Raw genomic sequence first — 27,307 nt, 5'->3', positions numbered from 1 at the left:
ACTACGTTCACGGAGACACCGTCGATTTAAGATGGCGGTGGTGTGTGTAGTAAGGGGTGTAGGGGTGTGGAAAAAGAGGTAGAGGAGAGCAGAAAATTTTTTGTTCATTTCCAGCAATAACCGCTAGGTGCGTGATTGCACAATTCTCAATGTGCCGTCAAATTTATTTCCGTCAATTTACCTGACCAAATTGTGAATCGCTTGTTGGGCTCTCACGTCGGTGATTCTTATTTAAAATCGGAATTTGTCAGAAATCGATTAATTAAAAATATAAAAAATAAAAAACAATGTAAAATATTCCGATTTTTTTAAGAAATTTCAGAATATATTGTACAAATTGATAATTGATCTAATTAATTGTTTCAAAAATCGGCGGAATGCTGCTGCATGAGCAAGAATCTGCATTCTCGACTTGACAGGGTTCGATATCTGTCGAATGCAGCGCTACCAAGAAGTGGTGTAAAACAGTAACAGAACTAGAAATGAGTAGGAAAATCTTGATGGATTCAGAGTTTTTGTGGTTTTTGCCTATCAGCCAGCAGGGTTAGCTCTTTTGCTCTTTTTTTATTCAGTTTCTACGGGTGTAGCTTTACGAATGGTTGTCAGAGCGTAAAAAAATAAGGATGTCTATAGCGAGTATAAAAATATTAATTTGTTCTATAATAATATGTACAGTAATAAAAATATGTGCAAGCGAAGACGTTTTGGGATGCGATGGTTTTATTAAAAGTCATACTAACATCGATTACACGAAAATTCTCATAAAACTGTAAGTACGAAAAATGAAGACTTCTTTTGCTATCGCGGTTATGACGCGGCATGTTTAACTGCCATAAATCGATTAAACCGTAATTAATGAATGAAACATTTTAACCTGAAACCGAATATTCAGTTATACAAAAGCTGGAATTCTGAAGGATGAAACGGAGTGTGCACCCAATGGATATTATTTTCTACCCTTGTACGACAAGGGAGAATACAATCTTAAGGTAGTGTCATTTGTAGATAACAATTTTTCTGTCTTTATTCAAAATTCATGTCCACCAATTTTTTGTGAAATGGTTTATGAATATTTGAGTTTTTAAAATTTTTTACTCTATTCACTTTAAAAATTTTCCAATCGAATTTAATATATTTATGCAATGAATATCAATCAATGATAATTTCATTTTTAATTTTATTGATACAGTATCAATTTTAAATTTAATCAATTCTTCCAGATACAAAAGCTTTTACCAAATTATTACACAAACTAGTAATAAAATATCCATTTCAAAATCCCAGACATTTTGAACTTACAAACACTGTCTCTTGAAAACTGATCATTTTTATGACATCTTGGAATTTTCTGGCTGCAAGTTTTTTTTGGGAGCTGTTCATGTTCCAGCAAAAGTGAATTTATTTGAAAAGCTTATCATTCATGAACATGATTTATTAATATTATAATTATTATTTCAACATGTCGAGTTAAAATTCATTTTAATTCCTATGAAAAATGTATGTTTGTCAAATAAATTCTGTTTTGTACTCAGATTTAACTTCTACAAATTTTTTTAATTAGGTTGAACCTCCGCCAGGCTGGAGTTTTGAACCGACAGAAATACCATTAATTATCGATGGTACGACTGGTGTATGCAGTCAGGACAAAGAAATCAATTTTACATTCAAGGGCTTTGGAATTGCTGGCAAAGTAATAATCATAAATTTTATTTAATAAATTCAAACATTTAATAAATTCAATTTGACTAATATCAATGCGGCAATTGAAGGTAACGAGCAGTGGATCTAATGCGGGACCCAAGGGGGTTACAGTCTCGCTCTTCAAGCATAGCGATAGGAACAATGCTGTAGGAACAACTACTACCGATGTTGGAGGAACTTTTTACTTTACACCCATTCAGCCAGGAAAATATGTGCTGGATGCCTCACATTCGTCGTAAGAATATTCATTCATAACTGTTCAAAGATTGATTCATAATGTTTTGAAGTTTCTTAATTATTATGTTGATTTTGAACGATCGATGTGATTCCATTGTTCGTTTTATGACAATTTATTTTGTGGTAAAATCTTTTTTTTATCTACTCTGAGATCACTAAAATTGATTTTTTCAAATGTGAATCTCATAAAGTGAAAAATGATCACAATCTTTTCAGTATAAAATATTCTTTGTGTGTGGAAATCTGGTCGAATTATATTCACTTTCATTTGTTTTTCGATAAATGGAAGAACAGTAGACAGTGAAGTGCCATTTGATGAACATGAAATGATCAATTCTTGTAAAAAGTAAAGAAAGTTTCGACAGAAAAGTGAAAACATAGTTTATTGCTCTTATCTGAATCATGAAAAATATCTGTTTTTTGCTTTCATCAGTTGGGTCTTCGAAAAAAGCAGGGTCGAGGTAGAGGTACTCGAAGGAAATACAGAACTGCCTGACAACGTTCTCGTAGTATTCGGTTACGATGTTCGTGGTCGTATTATGAACGAAGTTGGGCCCGTCGAGGGCGTGACTTTTATTCTCTTTGGGGTGAGTGAGGAAACCAACATTTGTCTTGAAATTAACAAAATTAAATGAATAAAAAGCTTTTTTAGTTTTCCATGAATTCGAACTCTGATAAAATGATTGTTTTTCAGTCCGGAAAAGCGAAAAATTGCGATACAACGAGTATCGAAGGTTTCGAAAAGGAGAAACCATTGTGTCACGTGACTTCCCGTGGAAATGGTCGATTCGTTTTTCCTGCTTTGACGAATGGCGATTATCGGATAATCCCTTATTACGCTAGTGCTCGAACAAAGTTCGATATTCAGCCAACCGAACTCACGTTCAAAATCAACCACAACAGCTTAAAATTGTCGCAAGAGTTCGAAGTCACGGGTTTTACTGTCAGCGGGAGTGTACTCACTTCTCCCGGAGGCTCTCCGCTCGAGGGTGCCAAAGTATTTATTTCTGGACGCCAGGTCGCAGTCACTGATCAAAATGGTATTTACACACTAGAAAAAATGACGAGCGGACAATACACCATCAAAATCGAAGCTCCGGACGTTCGCTTCGACGACACAATTGGTAAAGTTTTCCTTAGCTCTCCTGAACTCCCTGCTATCTGGCCATCATCCTTCAAAGTTTGCGGGACTGTCACACTCTCTGCAAAAGGAACTCTTCACCATCGTAAAATTGCTGTTGATAAAACTGCCTCGACTTTTCATCAAGAAATCGAAACTGACCCCAAAACCGGACAGTATTGCCTTTATCTCGGACCTGGAAAATATCAACTCGGCGTCATTGTTACCAATGAAGAAAAAGCTAAAGGGCTGCAGTAAGTTAATTCATTTTTGTTGTTTTTTTTTTGCTTTTCAGACGGTTAATAACATTTCTAGGAATGTCGTACGTCTGGAAATTCCATTAAAAAAGATTTTCTATAATTCTTCGAATTCGAATTATTCTGTTGACGATAAAACAGGAAGGATTTTGAGATTGTTGCAAAATGAAATTCATTAAGAAATTTTCTTCGCCAGATTTTTCCCTCTTCAGCAGACCATCGACGTCTCCTCGAAACCAATCAACGATATAAATTTCTCGCAACTGAAAGCGATTGTTCGAGGATCTGTTCAGTGCTTGAAAAATTCGGATTGCAGTCAAGTGTCCGTAACGTTGAAATTCCTTGATGGCGTTACTGTTAAAACTTTACAAGCTAAAGGTAAATTTCGTAAAATTATTCCCAGAGTTAGTGGTATAGAAAATTAATAAAAATGGCTGGTTTTCCATTGGCGAATTATCATGAATGATAATGTTGTCATTGAAAAACTTTGGCCGAAACGTTGAAATGAAAATTCGTATTTCCACCGCTCGTTAAAGTATCGTTTTATGAAGCAGATGGACGCTATGAATTCACGGACGTTTTACCTGGATATTACGAGGTGTTGATCGACACGGATGTCTTCTGTTGGAAAAATGGTGTTCACCGAGTTTCCATAACGTCCGAACGTGCCGAAGTTCCACCGTTCGAGCAAACCGGTTTTTCCGTGACGTTCATATCGTCCCACGCGACAGCAGTCGAATACGTCGAGCCTGGAACGTCAAAGAAAATGAGCTTAGAACTCCCAGTCGGTAGCACCAGACACTGCGTTTCCAAATCTGGCAAATATAACTTCGTACCGATCGGATGTCATATTTATAAAAATTCCTACAACTGGGATACACATAATCTTTCGCCTGTCATTCTGTCTTCAACGAAACATCATCATGATGGAAAAATTCTCAGCAGCGCTGCCCTCGATGACGTCAAAATCAATATCAAAACTGTAGACACGAACACGATTATTGGACCTTTGAAATTCGTTAAAGACGGTGATATATATCGTTACGATTTCAGTTTCATCGCTAGTACCGACATCGTTTACGATATTACACCATTATCTGATATTTTGTTGTTCGATCCAACAATTGCCAAAGTCGTTGGAATTAATGATTGTGCCAACGATGTCGCCATCTTCAACGGCGAGTTGGGAAAGGTGATTACATTTTTTGAAGGTTTTTCTTAACAAAGCAATTCACGATTGTAAAGATTTGTGATTGTTTATTTTCTTGTCTGTTTTTTTTTTACTGAGTTTCTATTTTTATTCATGGTCAAGTCCATCAGTGGTTATTGAGTTTATTATTCAATCACATGTCTGAACAAGAATTCGACCGAAGCTTTTAGTCGACAAGAAAGGTCAACCTGGGTCTAAGTGACCCAGTCGTGGACTGTCGTCGAATCAGTGATTTTATGTTCTTTTTACAATGCTATCTGGTCATAGAAAAATGATACAAACTTCATATATTTGGTAAACTATAAACTGAGTATTATTTTCAGATCGTAAGCGGAAAAATAGTTCCAGTTTTAGAAGGAGTGACCATTCGCATATTTGGCAAAGACAAAGAAGTGCCGGTTCATACTCTCGCTACAGACAAAGACGGGGCTTACAGAGTGGGTCCCCTAGATGGAAAAATCGAATACACGTAAGTTCGAACGTTTTTATTCAAATTAGCGCTAGTTGCTTTTGTTTTTTGTTTTTTTTTTTTATTAATTTGGAGCAAAATTCAAAACATTAAATGAATATTCACCATTGGAAATTGTGTCTATTCTTTTTGTTTTTTTTTTTTTCAATCGCAGTGTTGCCGCTGAGAAAGAAGGTTATGTAATCACTGGACCAGATGCTAGCGGTGTATTTCTCGCTCATAAATTAGCTGAGGTCATCGTAAAAGTCGTCGATGAAGCTGATCAGAAGTCTCTTCAGGGCGTTTTGCTTTCGCTCTCAGGTGGACAAAGCTACAGGAAAAATAGCGTCACCGGAGACGACGGCAAATTGGTCTTCAACTCTTTGTCACCCGGTGAATACTTCTTGAGACCTATGATGAAGGAGTATCGTTTCGAACCACGCTTCAAGGTCATCACCGTCGAAGAAGGTTTGACCGTCGATGTGAAGCTTTCCGGAACGAGAGTCGCTTATAGCGCGTACGGATCAGTCACTTCCTTGAATGGCGAACCCGAACGCGGCTTACTTGTCGAAGCCCAAGGACAATCCGATTGCTCCAATCTTCAGGAAGAAGCCACTACCGAGGATAACGGATCTTTCAGAATTCGAGGACTTCAACCGACCGTAATTGACTGTTCAATTATTTTTTCAACTAATCAATTTCTCAGAAAAAGTTAACGAAATCGTTTTCATTTTTATATTTTCGTCATTCAACGAGGATAAAGAAATCCCAAATTGTTCGGTTCAAGTATTACTTTCTCTTATTCATGAAGATATCTCCGTTTTCGAAACCGATCTCCATCAAAGGGTTGCTTGATTAAAAAAAATACTTTTCTTCTCACGCAGATTTGTGCACGCTTTGTTTTACAAGCTTTTTCAAGAATACTTTCAGCAAAATTCATTATTCAGTTCACTGGAAGTATTTAATTCAAACTAATCTCGTTATTATCTTTCATTGCAGTGTATCTACGCAATTCGTTTGAAACCGGAGGCACAGGCGAATGCGCATATCCAACGTGTGGCACCATCATCGATAGCGATACAACCAACGGCTGACGTCCAAGGTTTAAGATTGATCGCTTTCTACCCGATTTCGCGGACGGATTTATCGATCCACGTCGTATCGACGCAGCCAGAGCATTACAGAAATCTGCGAGTAAAACTTTGTCGCGACGATCAGCCGGAGTCGCCGATTCACACATACAAATTGGAATCTCACACGACGAAAACAGGATCGAATTACAATTCGGGTTATCTCATACATTTGCCACCTCTGCAAGCGAATGGTAAAAAATATTTCGTCCAGTTGGAATCAACGCTCTCGCAATCGTTGTACAAGTACAAAACAGTGCCGATTTATTTTGAGGCGAACACATCGTTCAAACAAATCTCATTGAAATTCCACGCTGAGAGAAAAATGGATCAAAATGAAATGAGCCAGACTTCGATAATCGCGCTTCCTTTTATAATGCTCGTCGCCCTGGCGTTTTTGTACCGTGATAAATTGATGTCCAGTTTGAACTCGCAGATTGAACAATGGTCAAAAACTATCCCAGCACCTAGGGTTCCAGTTCCAGCCATTCCGATTGATCCTCGCGCCGACGACATTATCGTCGAACAAATAATGAACATCAATAGGAGAAAAACTAAACCACGAAAAACTTAAATCCCATTTTTTCGCGAAAGAGTTATCGAAAACGAAGAGATTTTGGTGAATTTGTGACACGCCCAAACTGTCAAGATTATTCCTCGTGCAACGTGGAACTTTGCTCGTCAAAACGAAAGACAATTCATGCAATTAAGTGCCAGAATTTAAGAAATACTTTGTCATATATCACGATTCAGCACTTCCTCTCTAATGTTAAGTAGCGAAGCGTGAGATTTTTCATCATTGTACATAATATGTATAACAAATGTTGTCTGAACACCAAACAATCAATAATTAAGATTTCAAACTGTTGAAATAAGTTGCAGAAATGTTATTTATTCGAATACATTTTAAGTTTGGCCATTACTCCTCATTGTTTTTTCGCATAACTTCTTGTACCGGAGACGTATCCCGTCATTTAGATTATGAAGAATGTCTGCCAAGGAGAAAAATATGATTTATTTATTCAATTTTTTCATTCACACCCCCCATTTTCATTTCTTTTGTAATATTCACCTCAGGGTTTATTTTGTAGAAACATTTTTCTAAGTTGTAAGCCTGGTCGCACATGTCTTTGCCAGCTGCAAAACATTAATCGACTTTATAGTAGCTTCCATCTATTTTTCATTTGAATTTTTCGAATAATTTTTTTTAACTCACTTGTTCCACGACAATCTTGTACCGCTTTCGTGCCCGTTTCTTTAATCGAATCTGGTACCAGCGCCAACATTATGTCGAAATTAATTACCCCATTTTCGAACTAGAATCGAGAAAAATCGAAAAGTTTTTTGCATCGAAACCGTAAAATAACAAATTTGGAATATTCATGGTTTTAATATAATTAAAAATTTTACCACTCCGAACTGTTCGAGCAAACATTTGAAGTAACATTTGAAGTTTTCATCTTCGGAGAAATCCCCAAGGATCGCTTTATCGATTAAATCTGTGAATACGACAATTTGTAAAGATTTGATCGATGCTTTTTCTCTCATTGTTACCGTGCAACGATTTGTTGGACGTGCACGCTTATTTTTCGAGCTTACCTACTGAAATGCCAGTTTGTTCGAGGCAAATGTTGCGAGCCACTTTTCCAGACTCTTGAAGTTCAACGGGAACTGCCTGAAGGTGAAAAAATATTTTACCTTTCAAATCCAATATCAGTTGTTGAAATGATTTTTTAATATTTTTTGGAAAAATTGTTTAATTATATATATATTTTGCGTTGTGTTTAAAGCTCGATTCTTGGGCTATTTGATTACTCGATAGAGGGAAAATACTTACTGCACCCTTAATCCCGACTGCCATCAGAGCGAGAGCACAAACCAAAATCACAATTTTGTTCATTTTGCTAATCGCGCGTACCAACCTCGCTGTAGAATTGTCTCGAGTGTTTGGACAAGATATCAAGCCTCGTCGTATTTATAGGTAAAATCTCAGCTATTTTAAATTCATACTTTTTACCTATGAATAATTTTTCCTGCGTGTGTGTATGTGTCATTTTCCTCTCGATCACGTAATAATTAAGTACCGATCTTTATCGAACGGTGATTACTGTGTTGAACCCTGTGATCACTGTGAACTTTTAGTTATTCTTACCAACGATGACAAATTATGCAGAGTGACGTATCAAGACGTTATACCATCCTTTAAAGGAAAACGATTCGAATGAATTTGTTTTTGCGCCTCTCGAAAAAAGCGTTTAAACTCATTTCCCGTTTACAATTGTTCCGCCAACGAGTAAGTTCCTTTTAAAGTCGCTCGATGAAAACAATTTGCGAAACTAGGATAATCGAGTGCGAAAATGTTCAGTTTCGCATAACTCTAGAAAATTCTTCCTTTTCGGAATACTGAAAAATTCGTAATTCTTTCAATAGTCAAACTTATTCGCGCAAAGACGAAAGAGTTTCGCCATAAAAGTGTAAAATCAGGGGCTCGAGTTTTTATTTTCTAATTGACGTTGACGTGTGAGGATGCTATGAAAATGTACTCCAAACGAAAAGGACACTTTCCAAGGCTGTTGGGCATTTTTCTTTATTTAAAACGCATCGTTACATAAAAGCAAACACGTCCTCGTGTCAGATACATTATAATAGAGGTATATAGATTCTATCCAGAAACCGTTTCAAATATTCGGTGAATTTGAGCAATAAAAATGCATCGTATCGCATCATTTTTTTTCATCTTTTCCATTTTCTTATTCTCACAAAACGATTTTTCGTTGGTTCAACCGTTGTTCAGAAGAGATAATAAGTCTGCAATACGAATGTTATTTATTGGACGATTTGAACTAAAAAATATGTTTTTTCAAGTATGAAATAGGAAAATCTTACTCTCGGTGATAATTCAGCGTAACACTGGTTGAACGTATAAGCGTACTTGCAGTTGTCCCCGTTCGCTGAAAGGAGAAAAAATAATTGATCCCTTAAGTAAAAATGATCATTTTTATGTGACTCACGACAGATGCTGAGTGCAAAAGCGAATAGGTCAATTTCATTTTTTAAGATTATCGATGTAAGCCTCGAAGAGACTCATCGCTAAGTATTAATGATTTTTTTTATCTTTTTCAGAATAAGGAAAAAAGCTAATGGAAGAATGGATATACGTACCGAAGTATTTACCGATCGCCTTGCACTTGAAGGCAGCTCCTTGAACTTCCTCTCTGTAAGCTGGTATTCTTTGGAAAAATGTCAACATGGTATTGAGGCTCAATTCTCTCTTTTCATCAATCAACCCAAATTGTTCCCAGAGACAATACATGTAGCACTGCAAGACGAAAGAAATTATTTAATTGAAAAATACTACATCAATCAATCGCTTTGATTGGTCTCATCGTCTGTGTGGATTCATCAATTTTTTTTTCTAACAATCAAATTGAAAAATGATGGATCCATCAAAAACGTTGATACTCTCATATGAATTTCTGATTTTTCTCCTTTCTAGGAATAAAATTACCTTCAACGATTGTGTCTCCGGCCAATGTCCATTTCTTACTGCCTCGATGTCGGCTTGAGGAATGAAAAAATCAATGAATTATTCATCAGTGGTGTCGCACTATTTTTTGCTCCTTCGAGGAGTCGGTAATTACCTGTGGCCACGCCTGTTTGGGCCTGACATACGTTCACGACACTCGCTGCCACGGCTATCATCTCGTCAGAAACGAAACTGGGTCGATACTGCAAAGAAAATAAGACAAATCGTAGATGTTTTTAAACGGACGAATCCTCCCCGAGGTTGAGGTCAAGTTTCTTTTTTTTTAACATTGCAGAATAACAGACGTTCGAGGCAATCGATCGTTAACTTTAAACAAAAGAGTTCAGCGAAAATTCATCATTTTTTGCAAGTTCTTATGCCACGTCTTGATTAGAGGTGAGTTTTTTTTCATCGACCTACCCCACCATAAACAAGAGATGCTTGCAGCAAACAAAAGTACAGCAGCGAATATTTCATGGCTTCGTATTAAAACTTTAATTGGAAAAAAAAAAAAAAAAAAAAAAACAACAACAACAACAACACTAAATTATCCCTTATTTTCACTTGGAAATGGTTTTGTTGAATTTTTTATTATAATTTGTTAAATATTTTTTCAGCGACCCCGCTCGTCACCGGCCGACCACCACGTTCAACTGAGAAATACTCTTCGGGCAATGCGTCCAGAACCCTCCGATGTTTTTGTTCGTCGGCCTACATTATTCGCTATGCCGAGACAAAAAGAGAAAGACTGAGAAGCTGGTGTCCAGCAATAAGAGTCCTAGAGACTTCATCATTCGTACTCAGTATTGATAAGAGACGATTGAGTTAGCAAGGACTCGTCGAGCGGTATTCAAGTCCTGAATTTCAGCGAGAGCCGGTTAAATCACTGAGGTCTCAACGGGCACTACGTTCTTTGAAATTAAAGTCAAACGAAAGCTGGCTTAACGTTGTGAATCGTAAAGAAAATCACCAACTGTCGATCTATAAATTATCATGAAACATTTTATTTGTCACTTTCGATTACGAATGAAAACGATTTTTGTACGGATTCGAAATACGAGCAGATAAAAACGCTCCTACCGACACAGAGGAATCGAGGGTTTTAACGTGGACGAAAAAACGCCCGAACGTTTAGTCTCGAAACTCAGCTTCGATAGTCTCAAGCGAGAATCAACCTGGCGAACACAAAAATCAGTTTTTCTACTGAAACAGTTGAAAATTATTCGAATCAATGATCCTCTCGCAGTCAAATTTTTCTTGGGCCCTAAATTTGTACAAAAAGGTGTGAAAAGTAGAAAAATTATTCGAAATCCGAACATTTAATATTCGCCCAGGGTTTTGAAAAATATGAAAAATTCTTGAAAAACATTGGACTGTTTGGAAATAATAAGAACGAACGATTTTATCGTCTTCTTGCAATCGCATTGTATACTGTACAACATGTTCTCGTTTCATGAACCTCGACATATGCACGTCAGACAGACAGATTTGATCGGCGGATGCTACTAGTTTAGTGTCGGACCCCATTTATTCTATCTCGTTTACTCGTGTGTCCCTCCGTCTTATGAATACGTATATACTTTGGAGTTATAACGAAACGAAAACATGTACACGCTCGATATGCAATGTAACACCAATTTGACAATTCGCGATCGCGACCCTGCCTGAACCTTAATTCAAAGGCAACATTCACGCAGGGGCAACGCTCAGTAGTACATGAATATTATTTTTCATTTCGTCGCCTCACAATTGAACGTTTATCACTTTTATGCGCTATGGACGAAGGGAAATAACGTTTCGTGAAATTTGACAAAATGTAGAAAAGCGACTAGTCGAAAGCGTAATTATTGTTTATTCTTTCAACTATTGAAACGTCATTATTTGATTATGGGTGTCATTATGTTGAGATTTTTGGTCTTGTATACTTACAGAGACGAGGGACTCGTTGGGTAATTCAGAATTTGTTTTTTTTTTTGAGCGAATATTCGATGATCGAATTTTCCAAGCCTTTTTTTCTGCTGTGCTAAATTTCAGGTTCTCATCCAGTGACTTATTTGAAATAAAAATTGAGAGTTATCGCAGCTTTGAATTTTGAGTATTGAAATTGTATGCTCCATATGTTGAGTTTTTGATATTTGGCAAAATGTCCTCGATCCATCAGATCCATCATTTTTTTGTGATTTTCTGTCAATGTTTTTTATTTACCCTTTTCGAACGATCATACTGGTTTGAATTGGAAACACAGAGAATAGGCAAATTCAATTGCTTTTCTCAAGTTAGTCCTTTTTTGGCAACTTTCACGAACCTGATTTTCATATTTTATCACGAATTTGAGTGTTTTTAAATCGAAATTGATATTATTTTTTATTGTTGATCGTAATCTAAAAGTTGGATTCGAGGCTCAAATTAATTCTGCCAATTACTCCGAGGGCGCCACCATTCGTATACCATTTTTTTTCTATAAATTGACAAATTTTTATAGACGATTATCGAGGAAAAATCAATGAGAAAAATGTAGTTACTCACTAGTTATTGTATTGATCTTTTTATTTTAGATTTTAGAAAACACAACCACCCCAAACGTGATTTAACGTGTTGAGGTGGTTGAGGGAAACAAATTTGGAGTTCTAGAAGCCCGGATAAAATTTTTGTAACAGACTGTACAGCTGGAAAACACGTACAGCCAGCTGAACTTTTATTGACGACGCGTCAGTTTTATCATCAATATTTTTCGGGTTTCTGTCCGTTCGTTCGCTTTGGAAATGAACGATTATTTGAATTTCACAGTTTTCTTGATTTTGATACAGAAAAGTGGTGATTAGAAGGGCTTGGAATACGGGAAAGTTTACGATTCGCACTACATCGTAGAGGTCAAAATAATTTCCTACATATTATCGAGCCCGAAGTTGTATTGACTTCAGGGATGTTCTTGTTTCGACTCTTAGATTTTTAATCTAAATTTTAATATTTCAAAAATACGAATGAAAAGTGAAAATTCCGAAATTTTTAGCTATTCAAAAAATTGTAAATAAACGAGTGACTGAGAAAGTGAAAACGTGTTTATAATCTGCGTTTGCGAGGTCAATCAATGCAAGGGCCAGTGACAAATGTGTTGTTTGTGGCATCATTTCTGCAGTCCACAACGCTACTAAGACCATGTCGAAAGCTAAAAGGAAAATTTTTTATTCCTGGGTTTTTTTAACGCGAACGAGACGATACGAAATCGGAAAAAACTCTCTTTTTTACAAAAAGAGTCGATCTCCGAAAGTTGAAGAATAAACAAAATTTTAATTGATGAAAATCGTGGTTCAGCAGAAGCAAATCAGTATTTGCTGGTTAACCTATAAACCAAATATTTGATGTAATCAGGTTTGAAAACTATTGACATTCAAATCACGTGGCTCATGTCGTTCGTGTCACATTTGAAAACACTAACGACTATGCCGTGTGAATTCGTATACAAACACGAATTCAACCTGGAGCGATTTCAAACTTTTTTTCAATAAAAATATAAAAATATCGTCGATATTTCATAATCGTTGATACAAAAATGGGCAAAACTCGAGGAGTTCATGAGACTACTCCGGAATTACGAAACCGGATGGTTGGCATGTATGAAGCAGGCTTAGGACTTCGGGATATTGCAGCTGCTGTCAATTGTTCGGTGAATATATACTCATCCATTTGCATTTTTCAAAAAAAACCTCTCTCCATAGAAATTAGCACCAAACTCACGACTTTAGAAAGTATAACGTGCCAAATTTTTAACAATCTAAATAAATAGAAAGTTTTCAGTCATAGTTTATCAGTCAGATTGAATAACAATGAGTGAATAATGATCAATTGAAATAACGGAGATCTGCAAGAAGAAGGATTAAAAATTTTGTATTTAATTTCAGCAACGAACTGTTAAGCGTTGGCTAAACAGATTTGACAAAGAAGGAACTGTAGAGACAAGAGAGCGATGTGGCAGAAAAAGAGCAACAACGACAGAGGAAGACGACGCAATAATTCGTTTAGCAACTCAAACTCCCTTGACAGCCGCAAAAGCAGTGCTTCCAGCTCTAGGGCTCACATGTTCGGTCGATACAATCAGAGAAAGGTTGCACAAAGCTGGAATCCACAATTGGAGCCCTTCAAGGAAACATATGCAGAGGATACCTTTAGGGTGAGTTTCCAAAGAATATTTTTTCCAGGCTAGAAAAAGGCTCCTTGCTGCAAATTGATAAACGAAGTTACTATATTTTAACAGCGAAGGAGATAGTGCTACGATACAGCAAGCAGTTTGGAGACCTACAGGAACACATCTAGGCAAAAAAAAACTTATAACTAAAGAAAGCGGCGCTAAAAGTAAAAAGAACAGTGCAACAAATTTGAAAAAAAAGAACCGATCTCTTAAATTACGAGCTCGAGATGTTTTTGTTGGTGATGGTGCTCCTGCGGAAAATCCCAAACAGTCTGCAGAACCAGTGGAATTTGTTTTTTCGCAACAAGAGATAACCCAGAATTTGGCACCTGTAAACAACGATTTACCCAACAATTCTTTGTTGGATAACCAAACTCAATTCAATAGTAGTCTCAGTCTTGTTCAGTCCTCTCAACCAGAAGTTTATCAACATCATTCAGGTTTGAATGTCACACAGAATTGGCCCCTCGATTTGGTTCAAGGCAGTCATCATTATCCTCAGGTGAAATCATGAAAACATTGCAGAAATTGTGTTCCGATGACCTTCAGCATTGGAACTCGGTCATTAGTTTTGAAATTTTTATTTTTAGGGTCAACCACGATCGATGAGTCACGAACAACCTCCTCCGCAGCAACATTTGCAAGAACTGCATACTCAACGAGAGCAGGAACATCGAGTGCAACATCAACAACAGATACAGCAACAGGAAGTTCATAATCAACAAATGCATACTCATCATCAAAGTCTCGAGCAGCTTCAGACTCAGCATCATCCACTAGAGTCGCGAGTTCACCAGCAGCAGCAGCAGCAGCAGCAGCAGCAGCAGCAGCAGCAGCAAGTAAGCTCAGAGCTGGAAATTGCCTCGACGAAAGATCGTCATGAGAAGATTATCCGATCGGATAGTTGTTCAAACTCGAGTAGCTCGAACGACCAATTGTCCGACATGGACGATCTCAGCAGAGACGATTCCAGGGACGATATTGAAGAATCTCACTCGAATCACAAAAAGAGAAAAAAAAAAGGTGGTAAAGCAAAAGGAACGCTGGAAACAAGTGTTGAGATAAGGAATCGTATGATTGGCATGTCCGAAGCTGGCTTGTCCACTCTTTCCATTGCTTTAGCAATTAATAGATCCGAAAGAACCGTCAAGAGGTGGCTGGAACGTTGGAACAAAGAGGGCAATGTTCAAACTAAAGAAAGAAAAGGTCGTAGACGAATTACCACAAAGGAACAGGATGATGCTATCATTGCTATGGCCACTCAACATCCGCTGACTGCTGCTAAACATGTTGCTCCTGCTCTTGGACTCAACTGCAGCGTTGATACTATACGCGAAAGGCTCCACAAAGCTGGTATACATAGTTGGAAACTTGGCAAGAAACAAGGGTTGGTATTTTCGTATTTATGGATTATCGTGTTTTTCGAGTTTGAAAGATCACATTTTTCCTGTTATTTATGATCTTGAGTTACAGTTAAGATTAGATATCCATCTCCCTCTCTAATGTATGTGCTGCTCTTGGTTGGTTTTTTTTATAGAGAAGGCAACGCTGTTCATACCGTACATCTATGGCAACCAAGTGGAAACAGACCTAACAAGCTGAAGGCCAAAAATGAAAAGAGAAAAAAATCGTCTTCAGACAAAAAGCCAACTCCATCTTCGAATACGACCCCCAAAAAGATTCAGCAAAAGAAAAAACCTATTGAAATTGAAGAATCGGAAATTGTCCAACCTCCGCCAGTAATGATCGCGTCACAACCTGCTATACAATTCCACGATAATGGTCCCTGTAAGTAAAAACAGTATAAAAAAAATGTTGTAAATCAAACTGGTCGAAACTGCTCTGAGTAAAAAAAATGCGTAAAATAAAGTGCCTTTGTGCACAATTGTGTAAAATATCTACCATCAGGATTGTGATAAACGTTTTCATTCAACTATTGGTTATAGAATAGAAATTTTTCATTGAAATTTTTCGTCACAAACAAGTGGCGAATTATGTTCCAGGTGGGGAAATGATACAGTCGGTGCACAATTTATCAGCATCGTTAGTTCCGTTGTCGACTGGTCCGCAAATTTCATCATCTGTGCCGCAAACGATGCAAATAATGGGACCGATAATGCAGCAAAGACAAGATTGCCGAATGGCTAATTCGGTGATACAGCACGAGCAAACAAATCCGTCAGTTGTTTATCCATCGTGTATGGTAAACGCTGCAAACAATCACATGGATCACCCAGATCCGTTGAATTACGAGCCCTACATTTGGAGCTTTTAGGACATCTCGGGGAGTCTTCCGAGCTCGATCTCGAAATCTGCGATATTTCTCGATTAAAGAAACACGTGAAAATTGTACAATTATGTGTACCGGTGATACACTTTGTAAATATTCAACATATCATTGAGCGTTCCATTCTTGAATCGCCAAAAAGTGTGAACGAGAGAAAAAAACACCGTTCCATTTATCGTTGTGAGGCGTGAGGTGTCAACGATTTTCTGTTACGTGCAAGCGTAAAATTGAGTTTTTCTCTCTTTTTTAATATTTCGTGTACGCATCATATGTGTAGCAAACTTCAAAAGTATTATAGAACCCGGTGATACATCATATTATATATTAGTATTATATGAATATACACATCAGTAATGATAATTTTTATATTACACCAGAGAACAAAATGAAAAAACGTTCAGAAGATATATTATTGTATTTTTTTTATTCTTCAGATGCTACATTGTACTGAAGTACAACTTCATGTAAATTAGGTGAACATTTTTTTTTGATATAGGTTTCAGAAAAAATATTTACAAAGTTTCGATGATTTTTATACAGTATCGAAGTTGTGTGCTGGAAAATAATCTAATTTTTTTTTTATTTTATCCAAAATTCCATTCAGGAAAAGAGTGTTTTTGGACCTTCAAATTTCTGTTAGAGTTGGATGTTAAAAAGAAAATTAAGATTTATCAAGGAATTTTTTGTTGCATTCCAGAAATGTGAATTTCAGCGCTGTTGCGTTTTTCACTACAAAAATTAGGTGAGTTCCCATATTTGTGGTACGTTATTCAGAACTTTTTCCGGGTGATTTTTGTGGAACATGAAGAATCCTTGGATCTGGGCCGGACTGACCTTCTTGCCGTGCTTCATAACACTGTTGGCAAATTCGCGAGCCATCGTTGTCGATTTTTCTCCCGGATCGCAATAAAAACGCCGGAACATTTGCTCAACTTGATCAATACTGCACCATCCGATATATTCTTTTACGTCCACCCTGCCAGGCCTCACCAGCGCTGGATCCAATCGCTCGAGATAATTTGTCGTCATGAACAATATTCGAGCCTCCGTCGATGCCACACCGTCCAGACAATTCAAAAGACCACTGAACGTTACCCTGTTTAATCCGTCGTAAGCTGATTTAACTGCAAAAATTCAGATGCAAAATTTTATATTTACGTGAAATTTACGTTTCTGTTTTTTCTCAAACAGCATGTTGAGTGCGTTATTAGGGCAAATCAGTATTTATAATTTCTCAAAACTGTCACTAAATTGTTCTCTCTTTGTTTGCTATTGGATCTTCCGCTCTTAAATTTCTGGATTTCTATTGAATCGATTTTTACCTTCCACGGTTTCTTCTCTGTTGCCAAAAGCAGCGTCGATATCCTCGAGCAAAATGATGGTTTGCTGTGGTGCCACAGCCAATAAATGATTCAATCGATCATCGGTGAGACCTCGTTCAGACAAATTCAAAACACAAATGCCACGCTCTAATTCTCCAGCTAAGGCAGTGATGAACGAAGATTTTCCACAGCCAGGTGGGCCATGAAGTAAGTATCCACGTCTGTATGGAATTCCTGTAACGAAAGAGACAAAATTTCACGTCTTTTCGAGCAGAAGAAAAGAAAAAGTTATTTTTCGTATCCGGTTTTTAGCCGATACTTTACACGAAATAACCTCGGTCGCTATACCATCCAGGGTTATCGATAAACTCCCGACAATCGGTTATTATTCTGTCGGCGACGCCGGTGTCCAGAACAACGGAATCCAGAGGACGTTTTTTTCGAGCATGCCCAAATTGACGCCATTCGCTTCCCATTGCTGTGTACATTATTGTTTTTCCTTCGTGCTCTTTCAACGCCATCTGCCTTGCTGGAATATATTTATTGTTTGAATACTAAAACAGTCATACAATAGATGCATCATTGTGCAACTACAAATGTCATTGTGCAGTTTTTAAGAAGGAAGGTAATTTTTTTTTCAAATATCACACGATTAGTCTACTCGAGTACTTCCGTGCAACGGCAGTAAAATCATCCGAGTAAAGAACAATTTTTATCAAAGAAATTATAAATTACTCGAGTGTTGCAACTTTTTGAAAGTGGCTGAGTATTTCAAGATTTGTTTAAAGCAACATCGCCCTGCACTTGAAGTTTCACGATAAGTTGGCATTCTATTTTGTTTGTAATGCAAATAGCGTACCTTCTTCAAGGATGTTGAAGTATATACTTCTGTCCTTTCCAAATGCTGTGAGTTGAACTGTTTCCCAAGGTATTCCCATGTGAAGATCCAGAGTTTGTTGCTCTCTTGTTCGTTCTACCCGGATCCAATTACCCTGGTATCTGAAATTTAGAGCGAATGTGTCTTTTCGAGAGCTCATGGGATAACAAATAAGAGATGCAATAAGTAAAGACTTTTCAGTCGAGAAATACAATTTGAGAAATCACTCTTGTTGATTTACACATACCTGAAAAAATGTGTTCCAATACTAGGAATAAATTCATATTTGGTTTTAACATGACCCGTGTCACGTTGCTCAAAACTTGTTTCAACAGAAAGATGTTGAGTTTTTCTAGCACCCTTGTGAGTAATCCATTGCAAAAGCCACTGATAACTTTTGTCTCTGCATGGGACTTCTAATGTTATCATATAGTGTCGTCTAAAAATCATAAGTAGTTGATAACGCACAATTTTTTTTAATTTTCTAGAAGAATTTTATCATTTAAATATTATCAATAATAGAACTTTGATTTAGTATTTTTACTCAGTTTTGATTTTCAAGTGGAAGTTAAAACTGATTAACATTTGAAGTTTATTAAAAAGTGTTTTGGTTTTTGAAATTTCATATCTTGTGCTTACCTAAAATAAAGCATCGCACCTTGCGAAACCTTTCGTAATAGTGCAGCTCCGGCTCCTATTCCGAAGAGACCAAAACCTGCTCCGAAATATGGGTTATCCGAAAGCGCTTGGGCGTATTCGATTAAGCCCATTTTTTAAAGTATACGATACAACTATTTATTTATTAAGCACTATAGTAGCCCATTTAATTATGACACGTATTACAGTACTTTACGTTTAAAACATTACAAAAACATTTCTTCAAATAAATTACGGCTAACAACTATAATCAGCTGTTCGATTCGCACGTGCGCTCCTGGTGCGCTCGCGTTAGACTACCGGACTAACTTCGGACTAAATTTAAACGTAAACGTGTCAAAAGTGGCTCCTCTGCCGGTCACCTTAAATGCTCAGGGATATATATAGTTTACCGGTTTTCAAAAACTTTTTTGTGAACAGATAATTTTCTTACTGTTAACTGAATAAATTACTCAATCTTTTCGTTTTATTGGATTTCAAGTATTTCATTTTGTATTTACTGTTTTCCACAATAAAATAAGTATGTATATAGTAAAATTTGTTGAATTCCTCTATACGAATATATTCCAAATTGATGTTAGGTCAGCCATGTTCTTTTTTCGATCGCGGCTATATATTGCCTGAATAAATTTTATTTTCTTTCATTATAGATTTTGTAAAAAACGAAGTCGAAATCTATATTAATTGTTTATAGTCGTAAATTTTTAATTTTATGAACAAGTTTTAATATATTCACAATCTTTGAAATATTCGATACTGTCAATATATTTTTCAGTGCGTTTTGTCGTACAGTGCAGTGCCGTATCGAAAATTAGTATAGGGGTAAAATTTATATACTTTGCGCGTCGGTCGGGTCAGTCAGTCGGTCTGCATTCTGCCTATGTGTCTTTCTGGTGGCACGTGCGATACATGGATTGGTCGTTGTCATCGATGTATTTTTTATGATTGATTTTGATATTATATCGAATAAATGAAATGGTAAGTAAAAATATAACAATCTTTTGTTCATATTTTCACAAATGTACCATTTCTTCAATCTTTTGAATCTTATTACGTTAAATTCGTGAAAAAAAACGACCGAGTGATTATAATTTAAGTGGTTATCAAGCTCAAAAGTAGCAGCCAGACGGTTTTTGGTCATTATATTTTATCAATATTTCAAATCCACGTATTTATGTGGATTTGAATACAAAAATAATTGGAAGACAATTTTTTTTTATCCATAATAATTATTCATATTTTTTGCAACTTATTTTGTTTACCGTAGATGTGGAATTTTTTCCTTGCATTATTGTTGCTCATTGGCTTGAGCAATGCCAATACCGATAGAAGAATAAACAAGTATGTCACTACTCAAATAAATGCAAAATGGAGTGAGACTCCGATAATCCTAGAAGTGGCGGAGTATCTCAATGATGAGAATCCCAATGATTTTTGGAAATTTGTAGATGATGTCGTTGATGCGGAGGATGTACTTATTTCAGGTTTGAAGTCAAAATTTCATCGAAACTCATTAAAAATAAGAAATTTGTGAACTTTTATACAGTAATTTTCTCTCTAGGGACAGACAAAGAACGATATGAGAAATCAATTGGATTGGCCAGTAACTTTCTCAGTTCAATGGAATTATCAGTCCTCAAACTTGCTCTTTCTTTGCGTATTTATTCTGCCAAGGTTGAAATGTTTTCACAAATGGCTCAGAATAAAAATGCTTCTCGTTTGGACTGCAGCGCTTTTGTTGATATCAATGGCAAATTCACGTGTAGTGTTGACGATGTTGAAACACTTATTGAACAGGTAAATAATTTTTTTCAGTGACATTCATATCTTATAATTCTGGTTGCTCTCTATTCTTTTTTTCTGTGGCCTTGGATTTGATTGAGGCTAATTATTCATTGCACTTCATAGGATGACTGGGTATCTTCAAACACATATACTCTTGACCATTATTACCCTGGAACGCAACAGTCCTCGAAGCATGTTGTTCTTTACGGACAACTAGGAACACCAGAATTCAGAGAGTTCCATAAAAAATTGAAGGTCCTCGCAGAATCAAAAAAAATCAGTTACATTTTGAGACATTACGTAAAGGTGCGAGTGACAAACAACTGATAAGTTATACAGTCAATTTTTTTGTTCAATGTCATTAAGTTTTACCTTCATGGGTTTATAAATAATTATTTCCAGGATCGTCCAAACCGTAAGCTGCGTTTATCGGGCTATGGTGTCGAGTTGCAAATGAAATCAACTGAATACAAAGCGACCGATGACTCGGATATCAAAGAAACTGGAAAGAGATCTGAGACACTGAATGAGGGTGTCGAAGAGATCGATGGGATCAATTTTGCAGTTCTCAAGTAAGTTTTTTTTTTACTCATCATAAAAAATTAGACTGAAATTTGCAGACTTTCCAGTATCTTCGTTACTAACACTTTTGCTTGATTTTAGAAAACTTTACCCTGACAAACATACAGAACTCGATAAACTCCAGAATCACCTGTTGGAAACGAGTCATGAAATTGGCGCTCTCAAAGTTTGGCAATTTCAGGAATTGAGTCATCAAGCTGCAGAAAGAATATTGAGTTCTTCACCTACGGACGCTCTCAATGTACTGACAGACATAGCTCAAAACTTTCCGATCCAAGCAAAATCTCTCATACGTACCAAAGTCAGCAATGAAATGAAAAAAGAGATGAAACACAATCAGGATATCTTTTTTGGCAGCTTGCACATTCAACCCACCGATACTGCCCTATTTATTAATGGACTCTTCTTTGATCTTGACTCGGTTGATGTTCTTTCGCTGTTGGAATCTTTGCGCAGTGAACTCAGAGTTATGGAAGCTCTTCATAAAATAGGTACGATAATCGTTGATATTGACGAATATTTTGACTTTTATTTCATCAAACAGAAAGATTTCATCTTCGTTAGGGATTCTGAAATGTATTTTTTCAGTTTTTGCTAATATCACTAATGAAATATTCATCTCTAGGATTCAGCAACAAAAAAATGGACAAATTGTTAGCTCTCGATCTCTCGGGTGATTCTGACAGCCAAGATTTCGCCATCGACATAACGGATTCGGCAATAACGTGGGTCAACGACATAGAAAGAGATCCTGAATATAGCAAATGGTCTCCCGCGCTCCCAGGCCTTTTGCGCCCAACTTTCCCTGGAATGCTACGAAATATTCGTCGTAATTTGTACAATTTGGTCATTATAATCGATCCGACAAACGAATCATCGAAACCTTGTATAAGCTTCGTCGAAACACTTTTCTCCATTCATTTGACATCGTTGCGCGTCGGATTCGTTTTCGTTACGAACTATGACACGTCGGAAACTGGCTTAACCGATCCCACCGTCGCTATTAACAACGCATATCACTACTTTGCTTTGTCCAAAGGTCCTAAGAAAGCTTTGTACTTCTTGCAAGAAGTGAGTATTTCAAAGACGTTCTACGCAAGCCTCCAATCATTTTTACCCATATTTCATTTGACCCTTGAAATTTTCTTCGTTGTAATCTTTTTTTCTAGCAATTGAAACAAATGTATTAATTTTTTATTTATTTCAGTTGAGCAAATACATGGGTCCTGACGGGACCGACGTGGAGTCCGTAAAGAAAGCAATAAAAGCACGAGATCCTTCAGCGGATATAAATTATATTCTCGGTGAAGAATCGGAATACGATATTGGTCGGTCTTTTGCAAGTGATTTCGTCAAGCGTACGGGATTCAAAAAGTTTCCTCAAGCATTGTTGAACGGTGTACCTTTGCCAACTTTCGATCTCGATGCTGACTCTTTCAAGGAAACTGTTTTTGCTGCTGCTATCGCTCAAACTCCCCAGTTTCAAAAAGCTGTTTATACTCGCGAAATCACCGACGACGACGATGTTATTGAGTATCTTATGAAACAGCCGAACGTCATGCCCAGGTGAATAAATAAAAATAATCAGATATTTTCCTTCGTGATTTTGAGCATTTTTGATAAATTCTACTCGTAAAAACTTGGGTGAAAATTATATGAAGATATCTACGAATTAGAGTCTGAAACGATCCGAATAATTGCACTATTTCGTGGTATTTAGATTGAACGAGAGAGTTCTTCAAACTGAGAAGAACAAATGGTTAAATTTGATCGGTACCGTGCCGAACAACGAGGACTATAAGAGCTGGAATCCGCAGGACATGGCAGCGTGGTTGATGGCGAAAACCAACTATTTGTCGGTTCCACGAAGAACGAGCGTCCGACATTTGTATTCATTTTGGATAGTCGTTGACCTCGAGACTGAAGCTGGTAGAAAATTGTTGCGAGAGGCGCTCGAATATTTGGTATGAACGAAATGAAAATGGCTTGAAGACACAATGATTTTTTATTTTATGGAATTAAAGAGTTTTTCGAATATTTGAATTCAGGGAACCAACACCGACGTGAGACTGAGCGTAATTGTTAACAGTGAAGAAAATTCTGATCCCGATGCGAATGTGATTAACAAAATAGCCCTGGCCACGCTGTATACACTTTCCGGCGAAAAAGGCATAAAGTACATGAATAATCTGATGAACGAAGAAACTGTGAAGCTGATCAGAAATGGCGAATTTGTTATTGAAGAAGATATTAAGAGTTTGATGCAAACTCAAGGTTTTACTTTGGATTTCCATCGACATTACGTGAAGAATGTACTCGGAGTTAAGAAGGAAGACAGAGTGGTCATTTGCAATGGCCGTGTCCTCGGTCCGTTGGATGAGGATGAAGAATTTACGAGCGAAGATTTTGCTCTTCTCGAAAGATTTAGTCAAAGCACGTACGGCGACAAATTGCTTACGAATTTGATGAGACTCCAAACTATCGACGACGACGATGATTATGGTAAAAAAATCAATTGATATTAATTAAACATTTTGAGTCAAACTCTGAGATGTTCCTTTACAAATAAAGTTTCACACGAAAATTATACGAATTTCATTACGATTCGTTATTCATTATATTTGTTTGTATTTATAGAGAAAAGTGAAGTATCAGATGACATGATAATGCAAATATCATCGCTTCTCGTTCCAAGACCCCAGACACGGAGTCGGTACGAAGTTCCATTCCGCAGCGACGAGTACAGGTTCGTATGAGAGCAACGGCTCATCATAAATACCGTAACAGGACTGTAACTGAAATATTTCGTATTTTTTTCAACAGCTCGGTGAAAATTCCAGCTCCGAATCCCGACGAGGTTGCGTTCAATATTATGGCAATAGTCGATCCGGTATCGCGCGGTGCTCAAAAGCTCGGCCCTATACTGACAACCCTTCAAAAATCTCTGAACTGCAACATCAAAGTATTCCTCAATTGTGTCGAGAAGAACAGTGACATGCCGTTGAAGAGTTTCTATCGTTTCGTTCTTGAGCCGGAGCTACAATTTTCTTCCGATGGACAATTGTCCGGAGCATTAGCGAAATTCACGAAACTACCAACGTCCTCGTTGCTCACGCAGTACATACATGCCCCAGAAAATTGGTTGGTCGAGGTCGTCAAGAGCGTTTACGATCTCGATAATATAAAACTGGACAACGTCGCGATTGGAGTTCACAGTGAATTTGAGTTGGAACATTTGTTGCTCGAAGGACACTGCTTCGAAGCTTTGACGGGAAATCCACCGAGAGGATTGCAAATAACACTTGGCAGCGAAAGCCAACCGGTCATGGTCGACACGATCGTAATGGCTAATCTCGGATATTTCCAACTTAAAGCGAATCCCGGAGAATGGCTTTTGCGATTGCGACAAGGAAGATCCGCTGAAATTTACGACATAATCAGCGTCGGTGGACAAGACGTCGTTCAAAATGGCAACGAGGTCAAAGTTCTTCTAAGCACTCTTCGCAGTCATGTTCTCAAGCTCAAAGTTTCGAAGAAACCGGACAAAGCTGACATGGACTTACTGTGGGAAGACGAAAAGAGCTCGGGATTGTGGGACTCGATCTCAAGGTGAGCAAACGACAAATATTCAAAGAAAAGTATTGCCGATTAATTTACCAGTTTTTTTTTGCCACATCCACGTCATAAATATCGTCTTCTTTTTCTATCTTTTCGTCCGTTCTGTTCTAGCTTTTCCAATTTTTGGTAAGCTCATAATTTCTATGTAGTTTTCTCGTAGGAGTTTCTTTATATTCTTTTAAAATAATTTGGGGAAACACTGTTGTTTCTTCAGCTCCTGAATCCATATAAATTCGAAAAAACTTTTGCTTCTTGTTCCCCAAAATAGGACCTTCACGAATGCTGATGAGGCTGGAGAATCGGAAGAAAAACTCAACATTTTCTCTCTTGCCTCCGGACATTTGTACGAGAGATTCATCAAAATAATGATGCTCAGCGTCATAAAACATACCAAGACACCTGTCAAATTCTGGTTCCTCAAAAATTATTTGTCACCGACCTTGAAGGTTACCATCAATATTCGGTTATTCGTCTCGTACGTTACTGTACGTCATTGTTTTCCAAATTCTTCATTCGAACGGTATTTCCACAGAATTTCTTACCCCAAATGGCCAAAGAATATGGTTTCGAGTACGAGCTTGTCGAATACAAATGGCCCAGATGGCTCCATCAACAAACCGAGAAGCAACGAACGATTTGGGGATACAAAATTCTTTTCCTCGATGTTCTGTTTCCCCTGGATGTCAAGAAAATTATTTTCGTCGACGCTGATCAGGTTGTTCGAGCTGATCTCAAAGAGCTTGCTCGTCTCGATCTTGAGGGTGCTCCCTACGCTTATCCGCCATTCTGTGACAGCCGAACCGAAATGGATGGTTTCAGGTACTACGTTTTCAATGCTATTATCGAAGAAAACTGACACTGATAGATTTTCACGAATCGATTTGATCATCGATCTTTCCAAATGTGGGAAAAAACTGAAAAAGATTATTCATTTTCTTTTCGTGGGAGCGCGATTTTAATTATCTTTCTTTTATTAAGATTTTGGCGACAAGGTTATTGGAGAAATCATCTTCAAGGACGTAATTATCACATCAGCGCCCTTTACGTCGTTGATTTGAAGCGTTTCCGTCGCATTGCTGCGGGCGATCGTTTGAGAGGACAATATCAAGCTCTTAGTCAGGATCCGAACAGTCTCTCTAATCTTGATCAAGATTTACCGAATAACATGATTCATCAAGTTGCGATAAAAACTTTGCCACAAGAGTGGCTGTGGTGTGAGACTTGGTGTGATGACAGATCCAAGAAATACGCTAAAACTATTGACTTGGTGAGTGTGACTTTCACGTTTCATTTTTCTTATCAGCATTCAAACGCAGAAAACCAAATTCAAAATGATGATCAAATTTCTAAAGGGTACCCAGAAAAAGTCTTTGAAGTAAATCAATAAAAATAATTGCTTTCAATATGATCATATTGAAATAATTGTGGATTGATTTCCGGCGGTATCGCTTTCAAGCAAGTTCTTGCGTGATGTTAATATAAGTTTCAAAATTCTCTCAAATATCTGTGGAACACAGGACCTCAATTTCATATCTAATATTGATGTTTTGTAGTATAAAGAACTGAAAACTCTAGAGATTAAACAAAGAATCGTGTTATTGGAAACTTGTGGTAACTGTGAATGTATGGAAATCTTTCAGTGTAACAATCCAATGACGAAGGAAGCGAAACTACAAGCAGCTATGCGAATATTGCCTGAATGGAAGGATTATGACGAGGAGATCAAAACCTTGCAACAGAGGCTTGAGAACGAGACTAGGCAATTGGAGAAAGATGAGAAAGACTCAGGTAAATTTACATTTTTCGTGAGATTTGTTCGTAAAAGACATTTTAATTCGACTGATTATTAAAAAAACGATATTTTTTTCCAGATGACGCTCCGAAGCACGAAGAGCTGTGAAAGATTTCTCATCGTCCCAAAATGGAAGAAATTTTTTTACCACTAAACTGTACAAAAAAATTTTTTATAACGTTCACTTTTTTGTGCTGCAAACTTTTTGCTGTTGGACAAAATTTGAGAGGAAGAGAGTCAAGTGATAAAAATGGCTGGTTAAAAATGAATGTAATTTAGATGGAAAATCCTTCTATCCGGATCTGTTCCGGTTCAACTTGAATTAATTAATTGATGCCATCAGCAAATTTATCTACATCAATCACTAGCTCAAAAAAAAAAATCAAATTTATCTGTTAATTCATTCCATCGACGGCGGTAACGAGCGAATAGATTTTTTGACAGAATTGCTCGTGCGTCCTTACTGTGGAACAAGTTCTCGACCATGTATGTCAGCAGGATTAGTTTTTCTAATGAATAAATATTACTTGGAGTTTGACGAGTAATCGTGAAAATCGAACGAACTTGAATTG

At 37.2% G+C, this 27,307-nt stretch overlaps 5 protein-coding genes across 8 annotated transcripts; 3 read left to right on the top strand and 2 right to left on the bottom strand.

The window, feature by feature from the left end:
- The first annotated feature begins 31 nt into the window (after positions 1-31).
- Positions 32-6,978, top strand: LOC122415861 (nodal modulator 3). 2 transcript variants are annotated; one of them, XM_043428389.1, is made up of 11 exons: positions 32-769; positions 893-989; positions 1,562-1,690; positions 1,770-1,936; positions 2,372-2,525; positions 2,633-3,312; positions 3,512-3,693; positions 3,870-4,507; positions 4,849-4,994; positions 5,149-5,635; positions 5,973-6,978. In XM_043428389.1, the coding sequence occupies exons 1-11, from the start codon at positions 624-626 to the stop codon at positions 6,675-6,677; spliced, it is 3,531 nt and encodes a 1,176-aa protein (XP_043284324.1). In that variant the 5' UTR covers positions 32-623; the 3' UTR covers positions 6,678-6,978. The 2 variants fall into 2 exon arrangements, with proteins under 2 accessions (XP_043284324.1, XP_043284323.1); XM_043428388.1 differs by having other exon boundaries at positions 3,867-4,507.
- On the bottom strand, positions 6,976-10,192 carry LOC122416602 (uncharacterized). The gene is made up of 11 exons (XM_043429669.1): positions 10,050-10,192; positions 9,745-9,832; positions 9,612-9,664; positions 9,266-9,422; positions 8,990-9,054; positions 7,941-8,075; positions 7,703-7,778; positions 7,514-7,602; positions 7,320-7,419; positions 7,176-7,240; positions 6,976-7,095 (listed from the first exon to the last, which is right to left on the bottom strand). Exons 1-11 carry the CDS (start codon positions 10,104-10,106, stop codon positions 7,078-7,080), a joined length of 903 nt encoding a protein of 300 aa, XP_043285604.1. The 5' UTR covers positions 10,107-10,192; the 3' UTR covers positions 6,976-7,077.
- Positions 10,193-10,333: 141 nt separating this feature from the next.
- Positions 10,334-16,509, top strand: LOC122415862 (probable basic-leucine zipper transcription factor N). Of its 2 annotated transcripts, none has more exons than XM_043428391.1 (6): positions 10,334-13,293; positions 13,529-13,797; positions 13,882-14,317; positions 14,406-15,202; positions 15,353-15,603; positions 15,819-16,509. In XM_043428391.1, the coding sequence occupies exons 1-6, from the start codon at positions 13,180-13,182 to the stop codon at positions 16,088-16,090; spliced, it is 2,139 nt and encodes a 712-aa protein (XP_043284326.1). In that variant the 5' UTR covers positions 10,334-13,179; the 3' UTR covers positions 16,091-16,509. The 2 variants fall into 2 exon arrangements, with proteins under 2 accessions (XP_043284326.1, XP_043284325.1); XM_043428390.1 differs by having other exon boundaries at positions 15,801-16,509.
- On the bottom strand, positions 16,510-19,255 carry Bcs1 (Bcs1 chaperone). The gene is made up of 6 exons (XM_043428400.1): positions 18,941-19,255; positions 18,549-18,740; positions 18,284-18,423; positions 17,759-17,953; positions 17,425-17,658; positions 16,510-17,226 (listed from the first exon to the last, which is right to left on the bottom strand). The coding sequence occupies exons 1-6, from the start codon at positions 19,069-19,071 to the stop codon at positions 16,841-16,843; spliced, it is 1,278 nt and encodes a 425-aa protein (XP_043284335.1). The 5' UTR covers positions 19,072-19,255; the 3' UTR covers positions 16,510-16,840.
- Positions 19,256-19,702: 447 nt separating this feature from the next.
- Uggt (UDP-glucose-glycoprotein glucosyltransferase) lies at positions 19,703-27,294 on the top strand. Of its 2 annotated transcripts, XM_043428064.1 has the most exons (18): positions 19,703-19,936; positions 20,226-20,442; positions 20,520-20,755; positions 20,867-21,049; positions 21,146-21,315; positions 21,407-21,816; positions 21,951-22,396; positions 22,533-22,891; positions 23,046-23,289; positions 23,374-23,827; positions 23,963-24,071; positions 24,149-24,934; positions 25,055-25,069; positions 25,212-25,389; positions 25,476-25,762; positions 25,922-26,210; positions 26,584-26,731; positions 26,815-27,294. In XM_043428064.1, exons 1-18 carry the CDS (start codon positions 19,934-19,936, stop codon positions 26,841-26,843), a joined length of 4,563 nt encoding a protein of 1,520 aa, XP_043283999.1. In that variant the 5' UTR covers positions 19,703-19,933; the 3' UTR covers positions 26,844-27,294. The 2 variants fall into 2 exon arrangements, with proteins under 2 accessions (XP_043283999.1, XP_043284000.1); XM_043428065.1 differs by lacking the exon at positions 25,055-25,069 and having other exon boundaries at positions 19,706-19,936.
- The last annotated feature ends 13 nt before the right edge of the window (positions 27,295-27,307 follow it).

Source organism: Venturia canescens, chromosome 9, assembly GCF_019457755.1.
Source record: "Venturia canescens isolate UGA chromosome 9, ASM1945775v1, whole genome shotgun sequence".
NCBI lineage: Eukaryota > Metazoa > Arthropoda > Insecta > Hymenoptera > Ichneumonidae > Venturia > Venturia canescens.
Note: the sequence above shows the minus strand (reverse complement) of the source record. Positions and strands in the feature narration are given on the sequence as shown.